The 22,253-nt window shown below is 38.5% G+C and overlaps 1 protein-coding gene across 2 annotated transcripts; it reads left to right on the top strand.

The window, feature by feature from the left end:
- The first annotated feature begins 96 nt into the window (after positions 1-96).
- ppp1r12b (protein phosphatase 1, regulatory subunit 12B) lies at positions 97-20,077 on the top strand. 2 transcript variants are annotated; one of them, XM_014987905.2, is made up of 11 exons: positions 97-954; positions 2,265-2,355; positions 2,442-2,642; positions 2,749-2,857; positions 5,088-5,203; positions 13,373-13,389; positions 13,480-13,609; positions 14,546-14,650; positions 15,008-15,058; positions 15,179-15,229; positions 18,513-20,077. In XM_014987905.2, exons 1-11 carry the CDS (start codon positions 935-937, stop codon positions 18,645-18,647), a joined length of 1,026 nt encoding a protein of 341 aa, XP_014843391.2. In that variant the 5' UTR covers positions 97-934; the 3' UTR covers positions 18,648-20,077. The 2 variants fall into 2 exon arrangements, with proteins under 2 accessions (XP_014843391.2, XP_014843395.1); XM_014987909.2 differs by lacking the exons at positions 97-954; positions 2,265-2,355; positions 2,442-2,642; positions 2,749-2,857; positions 5,088-5,203 and adding an exon at positions 8,979-9,658.
- The last annotated feature ends 2,176 nt before the right edge of the window (positions 20,078-22,253 follow it).

Below are 22,253 nucleotides of genomic sequence, written 5' to 3'. Positions count from 1 at the left end.
CTCAGCTTCTCAGTACACAGTTAAAAGTGTCTCATCTGAACATTCACGGTTGGACTTGGGTTTTGGAGGCCCATTTTCCCAAGCTAGTAAGTTCTGGGGTTCCTCCAAACATTGTTCTCTTAATTATGAAAAAGGTGGAACTATTTATTTTAGACCTCTGAAAGCTGGTAACACTTATTCAACACAGATTTGGGAATTATTTGTTTTTGAAGTCCAGAGTTGTTTGAAAAAAGTCATAAATACCGTTTATGTCTTGAGCAAGGCCACCATGTTCCTCTTCGGATCTATACTAAGCTTATATTGTTAATAACTGGCCAAATAAATGCTTTCAAACAATCCTCCGTACAGGAAATAAGACGTAGTCAGCTATAGCTACGAGACGTTGACGGCATTTGAAGAGACGCCGTTGTTACTGGAGCTTAAACTGTTCTAACCCAGGTACTGGTAATTTTGGAAGTAGGGATGTGAGTATGTATATGATATACATGTCTACTGCTAAATATGGTTCATTATCCATCCATAGATATATAATTGAGTATGCCACCCCAGTTTGATATATTGTAAACCATATTTAGCATCTTTATTTATTTATTTATTTATTTTATAAAACTATGCAATGTTTTTATTTTTCTCAAAGTCAAGAATATTTTATATTATTTTATTTTTTGCTTTTAGCTTTCCTTAGCTAATTCCCTGCAGGCTCTCTGTACAGATCTGTCCTGCCGCTTGCCTTTTGAAGTAGACTTGCTTGTATCAGCTGCTCTTAGACAGAAAGTATAAATTGATTGTGTATGCATCATCCAGACAGGAAGCCGCTCTCCCCTGCTCCCTCCCCGTTGTGTAGCCTGCTGCAGAGAGTCATTTTCTCCAGCCTCTCCCTCTCATCACTGCTGCACTATCTCCGTGCCTTAGTCTCTGACCTTCCACAGGAACCATGCAAGCTTTTGTTTCCAGGTACGTTTCAAAAAGTCTGAGTCATTCTGTTTTATTCTTGGGTTATTATGTAAACTATTTCACTTTCAGACTTTTAAAAGGCCTGAAGCTCTTTGTCATCAGGCTCATTATCTTAATGTAGTAATTACACTCTTTACTGGTACTGATGGGCTTTTCTTGTAAATAACAATTGTTGGCTTGAGGCTGCACATCCTTAATTAGTTCTAAATACGGAGCTTAAGGGAAGCAGTTTTCCATAGTATGAGCAGTATTTCCTCCAAAATCTGATATATAGTTTTTAGTCTTTCAAATAATAATATCTTTGACTTCTCTCTTCTTTTGCTTCGTCATTGTTGATGTCAGCCACAGAACCTGTGTTAGTCTATCCATACTCAAAGCTCTTTTTTTTTTCACTTTACAATAGAATCTGCTGCTGAACAGCTTTGTGAAATCTCGTGGTGACTCTGGAACCGAACGATCAATAACTGTAAAAGTGAAGCAGAGGAGTGGCCAAAACACAACCGCAGCTTGTGCTTTTTCAGCTCTTTTCTAGTGTCTGTGAAGGCAGTGGTGCATGATGTGCTTGTCTCTCAGTAGCTGCTGCCAATGCTAAGCTCCCAGTTTATGTAGAAATTTCAAAGACAACAGCAAATCTATTTCTAAATGAAGAGAAAAATAAGAGTTATTTGTTCAGCACAAATATACATTTCAATAGTTACTCTGCCAACTTTCTCCTTGATATTTTTCTCATTTTTTTCCACTTTAAACTTCAATAATAGACCAAGACTTTGTATTCTAATACGTACAGTTTAGAATACAAGTACTTACGGTTTTCTTTCAACTGTAGCTTTCATCTTTTGGGGGATGCAGTCGTTTGCAAGACTGCAAAACCGGTAATGCTGCAAGTACAAGCAAAGATAATTTGGTTTTTATTCCTATTTGATTTGGTTTCTTATATTTGTTTTAAAATTTGTATGGCAGGATTAAGATATAGAGATAGTGTGTATGTGTTTTTGCAGATATTTCTGATGTTTTAATGCTTAAATGTGGTGTCAGATATGAGACAACTTCTGTAATGTGTATAACACTAAGCAATTTTTTATTAAAAAAAAACATTTACAAAGCTTTAAAAAAGGTGCATTACATGGATGAGAAATGTAACAATTACACATTGAAAAGCCTTTGCTGGCATATTTCAACTGGAGTTATAGTTTTCTTGCTTTTTAATTACATATGTCGGGGTTACTTTCAGAAACGCAGCCTGCATCTGCAAAAAGGTCTCTTCTACAGTTGTACTTTCTCTTAAACATCTATCTGCTTGTTATTGTCAGGTCATATCTGGCTCCTGTGAAGGATGAAGACGCAGAATCTCAGAGGAAAGCAAAGTCCCGCCATGCCAGGCAAACTCGCAGGTCAACACAGGTATAAACTAAGTGCTTCACAAGCTCTGGCTTTAATAGATTGTGTTTGACTGCTGACAGACACGAAGCTGTGTGGATATCCCGCAGGGTGTGACTCTCACAGACCTGAAAGAGGCTCAGATGAGCTACAGCCTGTCTCATCAAGACAGAGAGAAGGAGGAAGAAAGCACTCAAGGAAACAGGCTGTGTCTGAGAAGAGGCTTTGCAGATGACACAGGAGATCAGGCTGGCCTGCCTGAGTCCAAAGAAACGTCTGCGTTTACTCTGAAGTGGACCCAAGTAGACAAGGTAGCCAGAAATCACACCTGAGCTTTTTGCTGCAGTACTTTATTTGTACATTTTATGAAATTTGGAGTTTCTTAATGCATTTTATGTTACTTTCTTACTTATTTAGGAGGGGAACATTGAGAACAGGTTGGAGACTGTTCCAGAATCTCCAAACCTGTCAAATCTGTCTGCATCTGGATACCATGGTTCCCCTCAAAGCAGTAGCTTCTTCAGAGGTAGGATTGAAGTCATTTTATGTTTTTTTTACTGCTGTTCTTTCATGATAAATGGGGTCACGGATATTTATGGGAAATGAAATGATATGATTATATTACCAATATTAGGGATCAGTTGAAAATAATGAATCAACATTTAAACCTGTTTAACATCTTGTGACGAAGTGGTAACCTGTCCAGTCATGAAGGTCTTAAATCCTTCACAGCATTTGATATCATGGAAAAAGGATGGAGAGATAATTTATAGTCAAATCACAGCAGTCACATACATTTTTACTGCAAACAACTTTTGATATGTATTTATAGCTAATTTTAGATATTCAAATTTGGATTTGTGACATTGTAATTTAATTAAATTAAAGGAATTCATCTACTTAATGTTCATGTTCCTTTCAACTATAGGTTTAATATATATTTTTTTAATCTATAATGTATTTATGGAGGAATTCCACCTCTCTGATATCACATTCTCCTTTTTCAGCGGTTAAAATCTAAGGCAAGCTTATCTGTATAGCACATTTCAGCAACAACGCAATTCAAAGTGGTTTACATGATGGAAACATGTAAATAAATTAGCTAACCATAACTTTACCTTGGATGTTTGGTTTTGGTTTGCTTTAGTAGGATTATTCTCCAGGTGTCTAAAGTAATTGAGACAGTTCATCTGTCTCAACTGGAAAATTCAAGGTTTTACATTCAAAAACTAAATCAATGTATTTCAGTGATGGGAGATAAAATGCATTTATATAGTGCTCTTCCAGTTTTACTGGACACTTGCAGTGCTTTTTTTTTTTTACACTTCTCACACATACAAAGACACACAAGGTTTCAGATTGGTAGACAATGTGAAGTTTAGTGTATTCCCTAAGGAGACTTTGACATGCAGTCAGGGGAAGCTGAGAATCAACTCACCAACTTCCAATTGCCAGGCGATTTCTCTCCCATGCTGTTCCACAGACGCCTCAATAAAAAGAGAATTGTCTTAGTCTGTAGTCTATCTGTGCTCTAAATAACTTCCTCAACTTCAGCCGCTGGTGTTGCATCAGCAAGCCGCATTGCTCCTGTTTTAGAATTATGGAATCGTGGTCTATTTTTGTGGCTCAATACATTTTGCAGTTAATCTAATTTGCATTAGATGTTGAGCCTGTTTGTGCACAGTACTTTTATTTTTCACATTTTATGAAACAGGTTTAACTGAGTTAACTGTCTGTTCATAGAATGCTCTTCATGCTTTCTTGTTAAGATGCATTTTCTAGGGGTTTAATCTTGTCTATTGTTGCCAGGTAGTGAATGTTCTGTGTTGTGCTTTTGTCTTCAAAATAGACTTTGATAATGACGGGGCTAATTCAATTAGCTGTGAGCAGGAAAGGGAAAGCTGCCTTTGATAAAGACACGAGATTCTAATATGCTTCTAAACTGTCCCTCCAATTTACATGTGAAATCTCACGGTCACTAAGATCTGCATAATGCAGCAGTATATGGATAGGGAGCTCCCTTGTGTCATGGTGGTGAAGAATGAGGTCAGCCAAAAGGCTAACTTCTTGATTTACTGGACTGTCTACATTCTGACCCTCACCTATGGCCATGAGATATGGATCAGGAATGAAAGCACAAGATCTTGGATACAAAACACCGAAATGAGCCTCATCGTTTGGCCAACTGTACTTGGGATCCCGAATGATGAATGTCAGCGATAAGACAATGAACTTCATCATCGGGGGCAAAGAGGTCAACTACTTCTCCTCACCGAAAAATGGTTTCCTGTGTTGAGTGGGGCATCAGATAAGGATGCTTCCCAGGTGGATTTATTTTGAAGATTCTTCAAGTCCTGGGAGAGCGGAATATCTGGGTTTCCTTCCTACCCTTGTTACCACAGCGACGCAATGCTGAATTAGGACGGATGCATTTTTACCTTAAGCTTACATTCTTGTTAAATTGTGACTTCCATGTCTTATGGATACTTAAAATAGCAAAATTTCAACTGCCCAAACAGGCATGCCCTACATGTTAATGTTACTACACATCCACAGCATGCAAGACAAACAACGAAATTTACAAGATACATCCTGATGTCATTTTTTGGTTTGGGGTGTTCTCAAGTCATTAACTGATTCTGTTTGGAGAAAAACAGAATCAGTTAATTCTGTTTTATTTCATAAAATGGGCCAAAGAACTCCAGCAGCCCAACATTTTGTTGAAGAAAACGCTGTGAATACATTTTTGTGTGCAGTTGGTGAAACGACGTGGAGAGATGAAAACCAGAATCCAGTTGAAGTTGCAGCACAGCTCACATTTTCTACGGAGCTCCAGCAAAGATATATCCGCTGTGATGCTGAGGGCACAGAGGTGTGTGAAAATCCTTCATCAGATTTCACTCTTATACCAACCAGGAGAAAGATGAGTCGAGTGTTGGTTTACCACTAGATGGAGCCAAAAGTACATTTGTTTTTCTTCAGAATTTTTCCAGAATTTTTAGCAGCCGTTCTGTCTATATGCAAAAGTACTTCAATTCTTAAAGATTGTCATTAAATGATCAAAATATTGTAATATGTAATATTTATAATAATCTCTAGAGGATATGTTTCTTTTTTTTCCCCCACAGACACACAAAATCTATTCTGAACAAAATCAAACTTCACCATCATTGTTCTAACATTCTGTTTCATCCTCCTTCAAAGCTACAATTTTCTTAGATCTGTGACGCAACATTTTCGTAATTTTAGACAACGTGTGTTCTGAGATTTATTCAACTAGAAAAGCTGGTTATTATCTTGTTGGCAGACATAGCAGGAGAACCAGCCTCCCACTCCCTCTAAGTCACTTTGCTTCTTCACATCACATGGCCGAGGTATCTCAGCATTCCATACCTTATTGGGCAAAACTGAGATGCTCTCTGCTTGGTCTTAGCTTTGGATTCAGAAGGATTTACTTTATTTCAATCTTTCACTTTTTGACTGATACTCTTTTCTCTCCACCTGCCTACTTTACTTGAAACAACCTTCAGGGGAAGCGGGGGAAGACACGCGGCAAAGGTCATCAGGTCAGGCCTGGGATTCGAACCTGTGACGTGGGTGGTGCTTTACAACAGCACACACTCATCGGTATTTTCTTTAACAAAGAAACCGATCGTGGGTTTCTTGCATGCAATGTATCATGAATGTGATGCATTGCATGCAAAAACAGAAATGTTGTTTGAGCTGAGTCCAGCTCAGAACTTCAGCTGTCCCCCCGCTTCTGGAATCTGAAACAGAGATCTATTGGTAACATGAGAGCATTACCAAGTGAACTATATCTGTCTGTGATAATCATCCAGAGCGGTGAGGTTCCATGACAGGCTGCCTATTACCGGAGCCAACCTCTACGTGACTCTTTGATGATATGAACAGATTTTCCACTGATTTAACGACTCTGAAAGAGTCAAGTACAGAGCAGGGCATCTAGGAGATTTCTGCTGCTCGATAGTGACGCCCAGGGCCAGCGGTAATATGCCTATCGCCGCAGTGCAGGAGCATTTACAACAGGACAGAAATTTGATCTTGCTGGTAGTGGCACAACCTTCACTATGACATTTGCTCCAGTGCTCCGTTTATTTTTGGTAATCACTAAGTTTCAAACGCTGTATAATGTGAAGGTAATGCACTAAAGCTGTGTTTCAGACAAGGGACAATTCAATATAATTTCAATGTGAGATTCCAGCGCAGGTTCCAGTGGAGTTCAATGCCTCACAGTCAATTTAGATATTGCAGTTTATCCTTGATTAATGTTGACTAAATATTCTATATTTTATAGAATATTTTATGACATATTAAATATTTTAATCTGTAAAAAATTAAATAGTTTACTGCACGTACTAAAGGTGCCCGAACATTTTAAAGGGGCCTCTGATAAAACAAACAACTTTTTGTTGCAGTTATGTTGTTTGTCATAAAATAAGAGCAGCTACATATTTAAATGACTAAAGACAAAGTTCATCATGTACTTTTTTTTTATCTCTCACCAACATGAAAAATATTAAATGAACTTCACCTATGTAGGCTATTTCATATTCATCTGACAATTGAGCCACTGTTTCCCCCTGACTGTTTTCTTTACGTTTTGTATGACTTCTTTATTTTCAGGTTATAATTGCACAGTAAAAAAAGACCAATGAAAATATTGAGATTTTTTGCTATTTTATTTGTTAAAACTCAAACTTGGAATTTTAAATCACATGTAAAATGACACTGTGTCATACCGGATCAATGAAAAGTTAAATTAGTTATATCTCTTAATATTCACTAAAGGTGAATTAACTCATTTTTAATTCACCCTCTAGAGGAACCCACTGCTAGTGCAACATCCCGAAGCTGAAAGTCACATTACATGTTCTTTGTTAAATTATGAACTTGCATGAATCTGTTGTCTCTCATTTCTCGCCCATCTTTTTTCTGTTTTCTTGTTCTTAGCTTGTGCTTTTGTTCAGATGGTTTCTTTCATGTCAGACTTTCTGTTTAATTCCCCTGAGCAAATATGAGAGACTTTAGGAAGAGCAAGGAGCTGTGAACCTCTCTATAAGAGGAGGAGTGATATGGATTCAACTAAAATAGGGGAAGAGTGAGAAAGCATTGCAGACTTTTTTATTTTATGAAACATTCAGTTGGCACAAAGATAGCTACCTGCCTCTCTTTCATTCTTTACAAACTCTTTTTGCTAATTAAAGCGCAGAGGAGCACTCTTTCCAACTAACCTGAACTGCAAGAGTGAGTGAATCTTATCTGTTAGGATGACTAATTGCTTTTTCTTGGCCTAGAAAAATGTTGTGCTTGCACATGAGAATCTAAAGAAATTGTGGAAAGAGAGTACGTAATGCCATGGTTCTCATCTTATCTAGTGGTTACAGAGGTATTAATAGCATTAGTGATACTCCGAAGAAATCTTGATATCAGTGCTGTTTCCAACAGATTCTTCAAGCACCTGAATCAAATCAAAATAGACGGCTATGTAGAGATCTCGCAGTGTAAACTAAAACCAAATAGTAGTGGCTACTTGTTTGTATGAAACAGATGAAACTGGATTAGTCCAAGTTTTAGTGTAGTACAGGTTTAATCTTTCTGTCAGAAAAAAATGGATTGGAAACTGTAGTTTTTACTACGATGCTTTTAGTCTTTATACTAAGCTAGGCTATAAACAAGCTCCTGACTGAAGGTCTGTTAGATCATGAGAACGCCACATGTTGCCCCCCACTACTCCTGAAAACACTGCAAATTATGTGCAAAACATGGACAGAAAACTGTATTTGTACAGCAGCAGAATTCAAACATTTTACAGGAAAATATAGGAACAGAGGCAAAGCTAGTGACACTAACATGTCCCCAGAGCTAAATGAGAGCATCTGACATGAATAAAAGTGGGCACAGCCTGAAGCCTTGAGGAACCACACATGTGATTGATTAGATTTTTAATTTCCAAATGACACAGAGTAGTCGTGGTCTGCTAAATCTAATCTAGAGGGGTATCAAATAGTTTTGTCCACTTTTTTCCAGTATACCAGGATTAAAAGCTAAGAGAAAAGCACTAAAAATACAGCTTTTCTAATGAAAGATAAGTAATTTGTTTGATACTCTGCTTTTTAAATAATTCTTGAGAAAACATCAGGTTAGAAGTTGCCCCATAATTACTTATTATTTATGCATTGAAGTTATCGTTCCCAAGATGGAACAGTGTTTACGTTTCATCCAAGCTGAATTTAAAACCGAACTGTGAAAATAAAGTCAGCACTGGGGTTTTTCTTCACAGTTTTCGGCCTCAGATCAGGCATATTTTATGAGGAGGAGACATGTCATGAGTGCTTTGTGTTAACATCGTGGAGCACCAACAACCACTTTCCGTCCGTGTGTGCAGAGCAGGCATGCACTCAGCACCTCCAGGCTGCTGATGGCTCCTCAGGTAGTGGTTGCCCTTTCTAGAGGAACATAAGCTGCCACAGCCCCCTCCTGCATCTGGCCTTGTGCTCCACCTACCCTCTTATCCCCATTCACATCAGTGGACAATTTTTAGCCCCCACTGCCGAGTTTGTCCGCAGCAGCCAGAACCTCTCTGGCCGACTGCCACAGAGAGCTGCCAAAGCTGAAAAGAGCCGGGAGAAGCAGGGGGCTGGGGTTAGACGAGGGGGTGGCCAAACAGAGAGAGAGAGAGAGAGAGAAGGGAGAAGAGAAAGAAAAAGCATGAGAGGGAGGGAGATGGGTATAACTTTGGGAAACCCAGGAAGAGGCAGCATTGCACAGTTGTTTACTTTAAGCTTCTTTTTTTTTTGGCGAATTTTCTAAAAGTCTTCAACAAGACAAGAAAGCATTTTTGTGCTTGATGTCCTGACTAAATTGTTATTTTCCTTTTCTTTTTTTTTTTTCCCTCTGGAGAGATTACTTGTTTGATTCATCTGATCACCAGTAAACAAAAAAAAAAAGGAAAATAAAAACCCACAAATCTGAAAATTTCTCCTAACGTAGCTGTCGTTCAGGCTCGTATCGGAGCTTTAAACTGGACTGGGACACCACGTGTAGCCACACTCCAACACCTGTTGCAAAGGATTCCCCTGGAATGGTGTCATGGACTCCTGTTGCTCTGTTGCCTGAGGGAATCTGCGTGTCTGTTATCTACTGAGCGGCCTTCAGCGAGTGTTAAAGTTGAAGTGTACCTGCCTGTTAAGAGTAGAAGCGGAAGATGTCATCCTATTACCCCCGGACCAAAGACCTGACCCGCACCAGGAAGTCGGTGACAGATTCACCGCCGTCTTCTCCATCCTATACAGATAAAAACTACAGAGTAAGCTTCTCTTCCTAAGATGTTCTTTATTTAAAACATATTAGACTAAATCTGGTTTCTTTTCTGTTTTTTTTTTTATTTTATTTTCATCTTAATTATTTTTGCTCTTGAAAATATCGAGATATTTGCAACAATTCTACCTCAAATATATTTAAAAACTTAACTTCAGTGTATTATCAAATATTATTTCTCTCAATAGTGCACTTTAAATTTCATCTGTCACTAAAAGTTAACTGGATTAGTGTTACATTGGCGTGATTCAGCACTTAACATGGCATGTCATAATCAGCTACTATTCACAGCTTACGTACTAAACCTGTGAAAGGGAGGCGAATGTTTTTTTCTGAAGCGGTCTGATCCTGTTTTCTGGAAAAGGCTGTAGGACTGAAGCATTCCTTCTGTAATTTCCTGTTGCTTTTTTTTTTTTTTTTTTTTTCCTGCTTTAAGTGGCCTATTCTCCTGGGCGTAGTTTGACTGTTGTGTTTATGTCAGCTGGAGTCTGTGTGACACAGACATTTCAAGAAAATAGGAAGGAGGAAAAAGGGACACAATGTGATTCTGTCTATCTAGAAATGTATACAGGAACATCATGCAACGCTGCAGACGTTCTTGTTGTTGCGCGGTTGCCAAAAGTACATGTTGTCACTCCCTAGAGAGGATTCTGCTCTCTTTTATGGAAGTGTCATTCCTCCTTAGCTTTGTCCCTGGTAAAACGCAGACACTAGTTTTCCATGATGTCAGCCTTGTCTGAAATGGCAGAATTTTTTTTGCTGGAAGGGAAAACGCTGAGGGAAAGTGATAGATGGGTGATTAGAGCGCTTGCTGTACATTGCAAAGATTTTTGATAGGTTCAGTAAAATTTGAGGCTTTACAGCTATGGATCAACATGAACACAAGCAAACAAGTGTTAGCACTGCTGCCTGCTGCTGTCATCCACAAACAGCAACGATAATATCTTAATCAAATACTTGAAGCATGAATAAAAATGAGTTTGAGCTTATCCTTAATTTTAAGAAATCCGCTGAATATGAATGGAAGATAAGATCTTTATCGCTATATGAAAAAAAAAGAAAAAACTACTCAATTTAAAATTACTTTTTAGACATAATCCTTGACAGACTTTGCTGGAGATAAAGTGAAGAATGCTACAGTGTAAGATGAATAAAAAGATGATGCTGGAGTATTATTTGTAGAAGTGCTTATTAATCTATGCAAATGAACTACAATGCAAATGAGCAATAGTGTGACAGGGAGTATCACCTGTGTAACTATGAAGATTTTTCTTTTAAATTGCACGAAACTGTAAATAAAAATAAAAAATAGATAAAAGATAAATAAAAAAAATCTGTTTTGAAATAATTTGAAAAGATGAAATGTAAATCTAATTTTCTCTGGTCTAAGCTGTTCTTTAGTTCTGAACTTTCTTGACTGAACCTGTCTCTAAATAATGCCCTGTTAGTTATGGAAGTTGTTTGGATTTGTTTTTTTATAATAAATAGCAACCTTGAAGTTTCAAAGTTCCACCACACTTAAAGATTTTTTTTTATATAATTCTGCAATAAAATGTTGAATCCTGTGTTTTATTTCCACATGTTATAAAAGAAGAGGGAAATCACTGTTCTTATTCATGTATTTTCTTCATTCAATAATTCAGCTTCATGCATTCCACTGAGAGAACAAAATTTTTAAGCTCCAAGTTGAAAACCCTTGTAAGGTATTCTCTTGAAATCTTAATTCTAGTTGTGGAAAATAAGCTGCCTGGTGAGTCGTATTCACTTCTCAATTTTAAGAAATCAGTCATTCCTAGAAGTTTGTTTAGGCGATAAGTGATTTAACCAATTACAGATCATTTAATGTGAAATACACATTAAATTGCCCTCAGGAACGAAGTTTGGTTCATAACCCTACATGAAGATTTTGTGATGATTTATTCTGACTACGAGGGATCCAGTCACCCCTGTTGATTAATGCATGAATGCCAAGTCCGATCGAGCAATCCTCCTGTTCCTAAACAGACAAGAGAGAAAAGGAAAGTAGAATTTTGTTCCCAGTTTCTTCCTTGGCTCTTTGTCATCTGAGGCCTTTTAAGTCTGCCTTTTCCTGGATAACTGTGCAAAAGCACATGACCACATAAGGACAGGCAGCGGCTGCGAGGCTTAGTTATGTAAACACTTGCTGCAGAACAGCTCCTGTGACTCCTTGTGAAGGATCTTCATGCTTCAGCAAATGTGAAAACTGGGATAACAGGTACTTCGACATAGATAGGAGCCATATTTCTTTAGCAAAGTAACCATCTGAAACATGAGTTAAACATCTCTGACCGACGTGTAAAATAGTTGTTAAAAGAAATATCTAAACAAAACTATTAGTCAAACAATTTCACAATAGTTTTTTTTTTTTTTTTTTGCTAGTATTGTGATTGCTGATACACAGAGGATAAATTAAAGCCAGCTGTATTCAGGTGTTTTCTAAAGTGTTTGTATTTATGCACTTTTTCTTTACAATGCAGCCATATTACTGAATTTTATGTGATACAGGAACACAAACCTGTGAAGTGAAAAGAAAATGACATATGACACAAATAAAACTCTAACATTTGTGGCATACCCAACCCCATCTACTCTAATATCCCTAAATAAAATCCAGGGTAACAACACCACTATTAGCTTTGCATTCAGCAAAAACTGGCTTTAATGGAAATGGCCAAAACAAAACCAGAATTAAAGCAAAGTCATGAAAGCTCCCTTTCACATGCATATGGGACAATGGCAAAATGTAAAAGAGTCAGAGATCAAAATTTAAAGTTATAGCCTATATCCAAAATGTGCATGGAGGAAACCAACAGTAACTATGAACTTCACCTGCATTGGCAGCATCATTCTGTGGTTTTGTTCAGTAAGGACTGTAACGATGGTCAGACTACACCCAAGTAGAAGCAAAGTTGTGTGTTGGAATGTTCAAGTCAAAGTGCAGACCTAAATCTAATTCACAGCCTGTGGTGGAACATCACATTTGCTGCTCACAAACTCTCCTTCACATCTAATTGAGCTCGAGCTGTTTTGCAAAAGTGAGGAAAAAATAAAAATCCCAACTCTGTGCTGCTACACATAGATTATTGACATAAAATTCTATAAGAAAACGTCAAATTCAAAGTTAAAGAGTCATGAGTTTTTGCCAGGTGCTGTACGTATCTGCCACTTTACACAGATTGCCCCCCAATGCTCAAGCAAATACAAAATGTGGTCACAATAGTGAACTTGGCAGCCATGACAGGACTCCTGACAGCACAACCCTTCCAGGCCAGTTTGATATCTGCCAGTTGTTTGGGGTCAGTCGGTGGCCTGTCATACTTCACTCCTGATGTCATGATGTCATCTGTGTGCCGCTGTCACTGTGGAGGCAGCAGTTACCTAATTTAGAAAGCTCAACCAGGCTCAGGCGGCATGACATTTGTGAAACATTTTTTGGGATTATATCTCCCTTCTGCACATTTCCTCCTGGTCCCATGGGCTCCTGAGCATGGAGTCATAATTTGACTCTCAAACTTCCTTATTGTTCTCCTTTTCTCTCAAATGGAAAATATTTCTCTGCTGAGCCTTTGTTGAGTCCTATCAAACAAACAAATCTGGATCCACTTCAGAAATGTTTACACTGTGTTGTTCTCATGATGCGATTCTGACTGATCAAACTAACATGTCTTTTTTTTTTTCCCAGCATGAAAGACTGTCGAGGTAAGGAAGAAAAAAAAAAAACTTTTATTTTTGTTCTTTTAATAACATATAGCTCCATTGTGTACTGAGATGGAGCTGTGTTGATTTCAGATACGATTCCACCGGAGAAAGCGCCACAGACAAACCTATGGGCCGCACCAGTTCGTACACGAGGAGAGAGACGAGGCTGGCGGCTCTGAATAAACAGGAGCAAGACTCCACTGCCAAAGACTATAAGAAGGTAGCAAGTAACCCAGGCCTCGGTTACAAACACACTTCTTCCCTTCAACAGGCTCAGAGCTGCTGCTGTGAACACAGCCTGACTGCCCACACCTTCATTTTTATAACCTTGTGAAATTTAATTGGACCTAAAAGGAATATGAAGAACAAGCATGCAATTATTGTGTGTTTTCTAAAATATTTTGCACATGTAAGGTACATAGAATATGACATATATGTTTAATGGGGCCATAAAGTGGCCTGGACCTCAAGCTGAGAGTACATTACAGATGAGTTTTGGTATTTTGTCATGCTACAGCAATAAACCTTGAATTACAAGTAATGTAATTTTTGCCTCCCTTATAAAATGGCAGAGATATTCACTCTGAGCAATTTCATCTGGATCTGAATTTCCATTTCCTTACTTCCTTTCATCCTGTACATTTTATGGTCACTTTTGTTAAAACTGAGTGTTGAGGAACTTTTGATCCAGTAATCCAGTACTTCTTGTTTTATTGATTTTATCACGCGTCGGAATGTGAAAGACAAAGCAAACAAGCCAATGCATGGAAGTCAGACCTAGAAATTGCTAATAGAAATTGATATATTACAAATTCCACTTGTATAAACAAGGTTAGAACAATTTTTAATTAGTTATAAAATCCTGTAACTGCAACGAACAAGGTTGAACAAGAACCCCAGTTTATATTGCCGCTACGCAGACAGAGGAGGTTGGTAAGGGAAGTAAATATACTTGTAAACTTCACTGTTTGAAAACTGCAGCATTTTTTTTCTGCTTGAGATTATTTGAAAATGTCTATTTTTTTTTCTAATCTGTCTTTTGTTATGTTTATCACCCCACCCACCCCCTTTTTTTTTGTCTGTTCAGCTGAATTTGTGTTTCAATACAAAAGTGATTAAAGTTTAATAGCATGTAATCTGTTTCTTTTTGTTTTAGATGTACACAGAAGCTTTGCAAGAAAATGAAAGGCTCAAGTCCAGACTTCACGACAGCAAACAAGAGCTGGTGAAGATTCGCTCTCAACTGGAGAAAGTTGCTCAGGTGCCAATCTTTCAATATTTTTTTAAAAGAATTTGAGAAGACACGTCAGGAAATGGGAACAAAATTGAAATGGAAAATGGAAATGGAAAAAAAAAATGGTCCCATCACATATTTCCCAATAATGCCAAAGTCATGACTGTGAGACTAACTGGTCACTCTCTTCATGGTTATCTGTCCTGTGGTGAACTGGCATCGTGTCCAGGGTCTGTCATGCTTCTCACTCAATGACTTTTAGAAATAGGCGTCCTGCAGCTCTGCAAGGACACGCCGGTGTAGACAATACCGACGGATGGAACTTTCTTACCACTCTGATTGATTAAGCCAAAATTCTTTAACATCCACTTTTCAAACTTACAGAGGCAGGACAGAATGTCCGAGCGATCCACCGTTCTTGAAACAGAGAAAAGGGTGAGTAACTCATGCCATTTAAATTCATTATGCTATATCACTAAGTGAGTGAACATCCTGATGTTTTTATGGCTTCCCAGCCTTCAACATCCCTGTATTTAATTTCTTTATGACATCCAGGAAAAACAAGCGCTGGAGAAAAGAGTCACAGACATGGAGGAGGAAATAAAGGTCAGTCCTTGCATCAGTAAATGTTGTGCACCCACCCTGGGATTATATGGCAATCATTTTGTCTCAGACACATGCTGGGCTTCATTTCTCTTATTGATGTTTTCTCCGAAAGCCTTAACTAACTAACAGTCCTTGACAGTACACAGCTCAAGCAAAGCTGCTTCCACTGCTGCTAAAGACTGCCTGTGAATAGTTTTCCCAGAGCGGCCCCCTGTAGACTCTGTGGTCGGCCAGGTGGGTTCGAAGTCAAGGGGAGGAGAAGGTTAATGCTCCAGGCTCATTAGCCACACTGTTATGCTGGGCTACTTTCTGCCTTGTGTTGCAGCTCCCCTGCTCCAATTCTCCCACTGTCGGGGTGAACATTGTGACCTAGTTCCATCCGAATACCAAAATCCGTCCAATTGCAAAAGGCCTTCTTTTGTGAGACATTCCAGAGTGCATTCTGCCTGACACAGAAACGCAGGCGACGGCAGCAGGCAACTTTCAAGCCTGAGTGTACGCAGACAAAGGATTTGAATTTGTACTTAAAATCAAATACATTTTACGTGTTATTAAACTTTGAATCGATTTTTCTGTTAAGCTGTAAATATTTAAAGGCATGGCTGAGATGTGAGAAAAATCAAATGTGAGCAAAGAATGGTAGAAATGTAGCAAAGAGCAGCAGTCTGAGATGGAATGATGTTTTATCCACGTGTCATCCTGGTTCCCCTCAGCAGACTCCCCCACTGCGCTTCCGCTGTGGGTACCAGCCCTGAGAAGGGGCTTTCTCAGGGAGGGGGGATGGTGAGTGCTCGCCCTGATGTTGATGAGTGATCAAAACCCACCCTTCACCTCACACGTTCTGCTTTTGCCAGGGGTTGGGGCATGCACACACACATACACACACGCACACACACTTGGACGAGTTGTCTTACTTCCTGTATAAGAACTTCACTGTTTGAGCGTCACAACTTTTGCTCCGAAGCACCTCAGTCAAGCCACTCTAGTTTGCACCTCTGCCACAGCTATTTGTTCATACTGAGCGAGCTGCAAGTCTTCCAACACAAGGGGGAACTGTTGAGCTTCAGTAAGCAGCACTTAAAAAGTAACATCTCCAACTTGTTCGTAGAGGTGCAACTTAACAAGTCAGAATATACTTTAAGCATGTATTTCTGTGCATTTTGATGATCGTGGCAGTTTGTGCAGAAGTGTTAAGGAAGCCTGGGTTGCTTTAATAGTGTCTTCCAACTCATCTGCATTCTTGGCTCTGGTGCCTCTCATCCTTCTCTTGGTACTTTTTAGCTTCTCTACGATGTTAAAGTCAGGCGAGTTTGCTGGCCAGTCACCTACAGTTTTATAATGCTCATTTAACCAGGTGTTGCTACTTTTGGCAGTGTGGATAGAAGCAGTTCCCTGCGTTTTGACTTGATGGAACCCAGTAGACCTGCAACAGCGCATAACATAGCTCCCCGAATGATCATTGGCTGTGGATACTATACACCGAGCCTGAAGCAGCTTGGAATCATTTCCTTTCTTCCCTCAGAGCCTGCTGGGACCATGATTTCCAAATAAAATGCAGAATTTATTTCCATCTGAAAAGAGGTTAACTACTGAGGTGTCTGGTTCAAAAGAGATTTAAATAAAGAAATGAAACAGCTATAACCCAAGCTGTGGTTCGGGCACCATTACGACCACAGTTTTATCTTTTACTGAACTTCGTATCACTGTGCTTGGATAAAATGCTCCATAGACAGCCAGATTATTTTGCAATAATGATTTGTTACTTAACCTCTTGGACAGCCGCTTGGAGGACTGTGATCAGAAGTCTATCCCATGACGGTGAAGGTCATAAAAGCACATTTTTGTAGTAAAAAAGATTTTTATTTGGTTTTATGTTACATTTTTATTACTAATCTTAAAAATTGTGTTTTAATTTTTAAAACACAATTTTTAAAAATTAATTAGCTTTTTGTTTATTGAAGTAAACAAAAATAAATGTGAAATACAAACAAACTTGCAGAGTTTTAGCTTCTGTATGGGAGAACTGCCTACCAGCTTTAATGGTGGATATTTTTACTGATATTATGCCTGTGCAGCTTAAAACTTAAACAAATCAACATTCATTGGCATTAGTTGCCAGTCAAGTGTCCAAATTCATGAGGCTCCTACGCTCCTTGCCAATACTGACCAACACATTTATCTTCTTTATTTTTTGTTCTTTAGAATAGGGATACACTATTGGTCGTTCTAAGCTCTAAAAGTGAAAGAGTTTCAACTCTGGTTATTCCTACTTTACAAAGCAAAACCTTTCCTGTGTCTTTAACCTCTTGCAGAAAACCTAAATTGTTTTTGACATAATCAGAAGAATCTGTGGAACCTGAGAGTCTTGTTCTTGCTTACTCAGAATCAAAGGTCTGAATTTTAACAGGATGAATAAGGGATGCTGGTCATTACATATTCTCACCTCATTCTGACTTTTTCCTCCTGTTTTGCCAAGGACTTGGAAAGCTGGCCAAAGGCTGAAATGGTTTGTTCTAATGCCAGGGGAACATTATATGCTTGAGCTGTTAAGCTTTAAAACCAGACTGTTTTGAATTAGGTTTATGAGTCTGTTTGGGTGTTATTTGAAGTAGTTGGGGCTTTAATGTAAACACATAAAAAATGTCTTTTGTATTCACAACAAATGTGTTTCTGGGTGGCCTGGGATTTTTTTTTTTTTTTTTGTTTTTTTTGTTTTTTTTGTAACTTGTCTGGGGATCACATGATGAAATCGATATCAATTTGTCAGAGTGAGTGTTGTAGATTTCCAATGACTCCATCTGTCTCACTTGCGTGGTTTGCCCACGGGCGCAGCGTCAAACCGTAGACATTTCTTTCAAACCGCATTGAGGTTAACCTCAAGAAACCAGGCCAACAATAAAGAGGGAGATGATTCATTTCACTGCTGATTAGTTTTATTCACTGAACTCTTGTATAAAGGCGTAGAGAGTGTGTTTTCTGAATTTCACTGAGCAATGATTTAAGGTCAGTTTTAAACAGCACATGTCTCATCGTTTCTCTTGCATGTTTTAGCTTTTCTACACTTTTTTCAAATGATCCCTCGTGTGTAAATATTTGTTCTTGTCAGTTTTTTTTGTTTTTTTTAAGTAAGTTTCTGCAGCTGAGCTGACCTCATTTCCTCTGTGTATCCATGCTTGTATGAGTGGACATGGACCCTGTCACTGTCCGTGTTTCTTTCTGCTTTTTGCTTCCTGCCTGCTTTCTCTGCCTGCTCCTCTCTATATCTCTCTCCCCATGTATGCAGGCTTTCCCTGCCCTGGCCCAGGTCCAGGCTTTGCGGAGAGTCAACGAGTGTCTCCTGGCTGAGAACAGAGCCATGCTGCGCGTCCTCACCCGCCTCTCTGAAACGGCCTCCATGCCGGAGACAGAGGACCTCTGATCCTTGGGATTGTCTGGCCTTAATTTCCTCCCTGCTGTCCCCCTTCCTGCGCCATTTAACTTTTACACTTCTCTTTCCTTCTGGAGCTGTCACAGCTTCCGCCTCTCCTCTTCCGCTGTCCTCCCCTCAGGCAGGTCCCGTCCCCTTTGGATGATTGCTGTTTTGCATGCTTGCTTTTTCACCCGGTCTTCTTTATAGTATTAAAAGGGCAACTTTCTGCCACATTTGTTATTAACATGGGTATATTTACATTCATGCTAATTTAAAATGACTAAAACAAAATTTGCTCCCTGTTGCTTGTGTAAAGGGCTGACCAGTTGTATACAAATGCAAGCTTGAAGAGCATTTGTTGATGTTTGCAGGATATGTATGATGGGAAGTCTAATCAATACAAGCATTGCATTGTATTTGGCTTTCCTTAATTTTGCGCATCACTGTAGTGGACATACACTTTTTAAATGTAAATTACAACTTAGGTTAAAAGGCTGTAATTTATAGGAAAACTTCATATCACACACTCATTCATTATCATTAAATCATCAGTGGGTTGCTGGATTGATAATGATTGCCTTTAAACACCGATACACTTACTTGAAGCTGTAATCTTCTCCTCAGGGCGCGTCTGCTTGACAAGAAGGAACAACCCATGAACAGCCTTGAGCAAAGACAGACTTAACATTTACGAACTCGGATCAGGCTGTAGCATTTTTGTGCCCAGAGCTTAGATCCTGAACAAGGAAGTTCACAAAAGGCTTTTATCTAACAAAAGAACAAATGGCACATACAGTTGGCAAAAGGCCATCATTTCATTGGTGTTGAGGTGGGCACATACCTTGCTGATAATTTTATATTCTTCAGTTATAAACCTATATATATATAGATATATGTTTATATCTATATATAATTGGAACAACATGGAAATTTAACTGGATGTTATATTTACATTCTTACCTTTCTACCTGATAGTTTCTTTGATTATGTGCAGTTGACATTTTGCTGTATGAACCTGCAGTCTATTATGGGACAAAGCTATCCAAATTAACCTGACTTTATATGAAAATATAATTGCCCCCTTGTTTGATCATAAAAAAAAATATTTAGGAAAGGTGAGTTTTGCTTCTCTGGGCACATCCAGGAAGTTGATGCCAGACCTGTATAATCAATAAATGATTTAACTAGAAGCTGTCAAATAACATGTCTTTGACACTCCAGCAAACCACAGTGAAAACCAAAACAAGTAGAGAAACATGGAGCAGCGTTGAACTGTCACAGGAGGGGCTTGTTGTTCCAAGACAAAACTAGTGACTCATTCAGCAAGTCCCTAAAAAACCCTGAACAAAATCTAAAGCACCGCAGGCCTCACTTACCTCGTTTGAGGTCAGTGTTCATGAGTCGACAATAAAAAAGAGACTGAGCAAAAAAAAGAAAAATACATCCATGGGAGAGTTCCAGGCCCAAAACCACTGTGTTTACCCAAAAACAACACTACGGTTCACCTCGCATTTGCCAAAAATCAGTGTGCCGGACGATTCTAAAAGTAGAATATTTCCCCAAAGGTTATGGGGCAAGTATTCTGTATTGTGCATATTAAGACAAAAGTATCAAGAGAAACATAGTGATGGTATCAGATAGCTTTCTTTTGGAACAATCAATTCTTCTCCCCACTAAAATAATCCGAAAGAAAACTTCTGTCCTTCAGTCTGTGTGAACTAATGGTCAGTTGCTCTTCAGTTACAGGACCTGACACTGATGCAAACCACACCGGCAGGTAAAACTCAGGAAAAACTGGAAAAAATGATGGTTGCGAGGTACTCTTGTCAAATTCTGTACTTAAGTCTAATTGATATTTTGCAGTATATGAAACTGAACCACAGAATTCTGCAAAGATTTCAAGACAGCGATGTTGAAAACTCATTCACAGTTAATACAGTTACTTAATTGTCTCACAGGGTGGCACAACCAGTTACTAGGTTTTGGGGGGAAATTACTTTATCACAAAGCATCTGGCTGAAATGAAATTATTTAAAAGTTCAATTTTGTAGTTATTCAAGGTTTAAGTATTTAAGTATTAAAAGAACTGAATCCAGCTTTAAGGGGGCAAATACTTTTCCATGGCACTCCACAGGTGTGTCCAGTGGTAGTGTTGCCCTCGGGGTGGACAGATCAGCTCAATATATATATTTATAAATATATGTGTATATGCACATATATAAATGTAGAATGTCTTTAATTCGGGGGATTTTGCCTTTATGTCTCGATTGGAGATGACTTAACATGCATTTGTATGAATTGAACGTGATTCTCTGGGGTGGACAGAGGGGTAGCCACCTCGACCCCTCGCTGTTTTCAGATGTGTGTCGTGTTGCATGATCAAAGGTTTCAAAGGATTATTTGTCTCCTTTAAGGGGAATATATTCTGAAGTCAAAGTTCCTCATCAGACTAAGATTTAGAAACTTGAGCTTTTCTCTCTTTTGTTAACGAGTATCTCATACCTCGTCTCTGCATACTGTACACTTCTCACTGCATGATCATCTTCTAAGCATGCTCTCATTACCTATTCTCAGATTTTGATGAAACCTTTGGCCCACTTGTTAATACTGCTAGAGCGTTTCTTATTGCACTTGAAACAGTGGGCGAATTGGCCATTGCAATACTTGATGCTTTGTATCGCAAACGTCTTCAGTAGCTACTAATATTAGCTTCCAAATATGCACAAGGTAAACTGGGCATTTTCTAATTTTGTGTCTTTCCTTTTCCCTCCTCCAGGTCCTAACCGAACTCAAGTCAGACAACCAGAGGCTAAAGGATGAGAACGGAGCTCTCATTCGCGTAATCAGCAAACTGTCAAAGTGAAAAGATGTCTGAAGCTTTTGTTCTCGTGCTCCAACCTTGATTCAGCAGTTTAATTATTCACAAGGTTCCATGTTTTACCTCCTCTATGAGTTATTGATAGGCCACCTTTGAAGCTCTTGTAGACATAGATCTTGAGCAGACTCACTTCAGTTTTTCTCACCTTATAATTATTTTCTTATATTACATAGTATATATTATTTATAGTAGATAGTACTTTTCACATCCACAAACAAGGGAACAGGTGTACTATTTGGACTGCAGTGTCTCTGAAAACTTAGAAATACATTTGAACTTTTCCCATACTGTGTGATATGACACTGATGCTTCACTTTTGTTTATACTCTTTGCAGCACACGGTTTTAATATTACTTAAATAGTCTATAAGATTTGATCATTTTACTGGAACATGGACTTGAGAATACATTCTTAATATTTTCTCCCCGATTGTGTTTTTATTCTCTCTCTCTCACACAAATAAGAGCGACGCCTGAAAGATGAAACGTTGTGGTTATAGGTTCTGGTTGATATTGTTTGATGCATCAACCAGATGAAGGACAGTTCAGTGGCCTACAAATGTTGAATTTACATTTATATCTTCAGCACACACACACACAAAAATCATCTTATGAGTCACAAAAATATTTTGTTTTCACCAGAATACATAAACACCCCTGAATCAGATGTTTTTTTATAATCCATATATGTTATATTGAACAAAAACTAAAGCCTAAGGAGGTATTTCTGTAAATAAA

The sequence above is a fragment of the Poecilia mexicana genome, unplaced genomic scaffold (assembly GCF_051168715.1).
Source record: "Poecilia mexicana isolate PSO_F unplaced genomic scaffold, ASM5116871v1 scaffold_7, whole genome shotgun sequence".
Classification (NCBI taxonomy): Eukaryota; Metazoa; Chordata; class Actinopteri; order Cyprinodontiformes; family Poeciliidae; genus Poecilia; species Poecilia mexicana.
The sequence above is the reverse complement of the archived record's forward strand: the minus strand, read 5'-3'. Positions and strand labels throughout refer to the sequence as shown.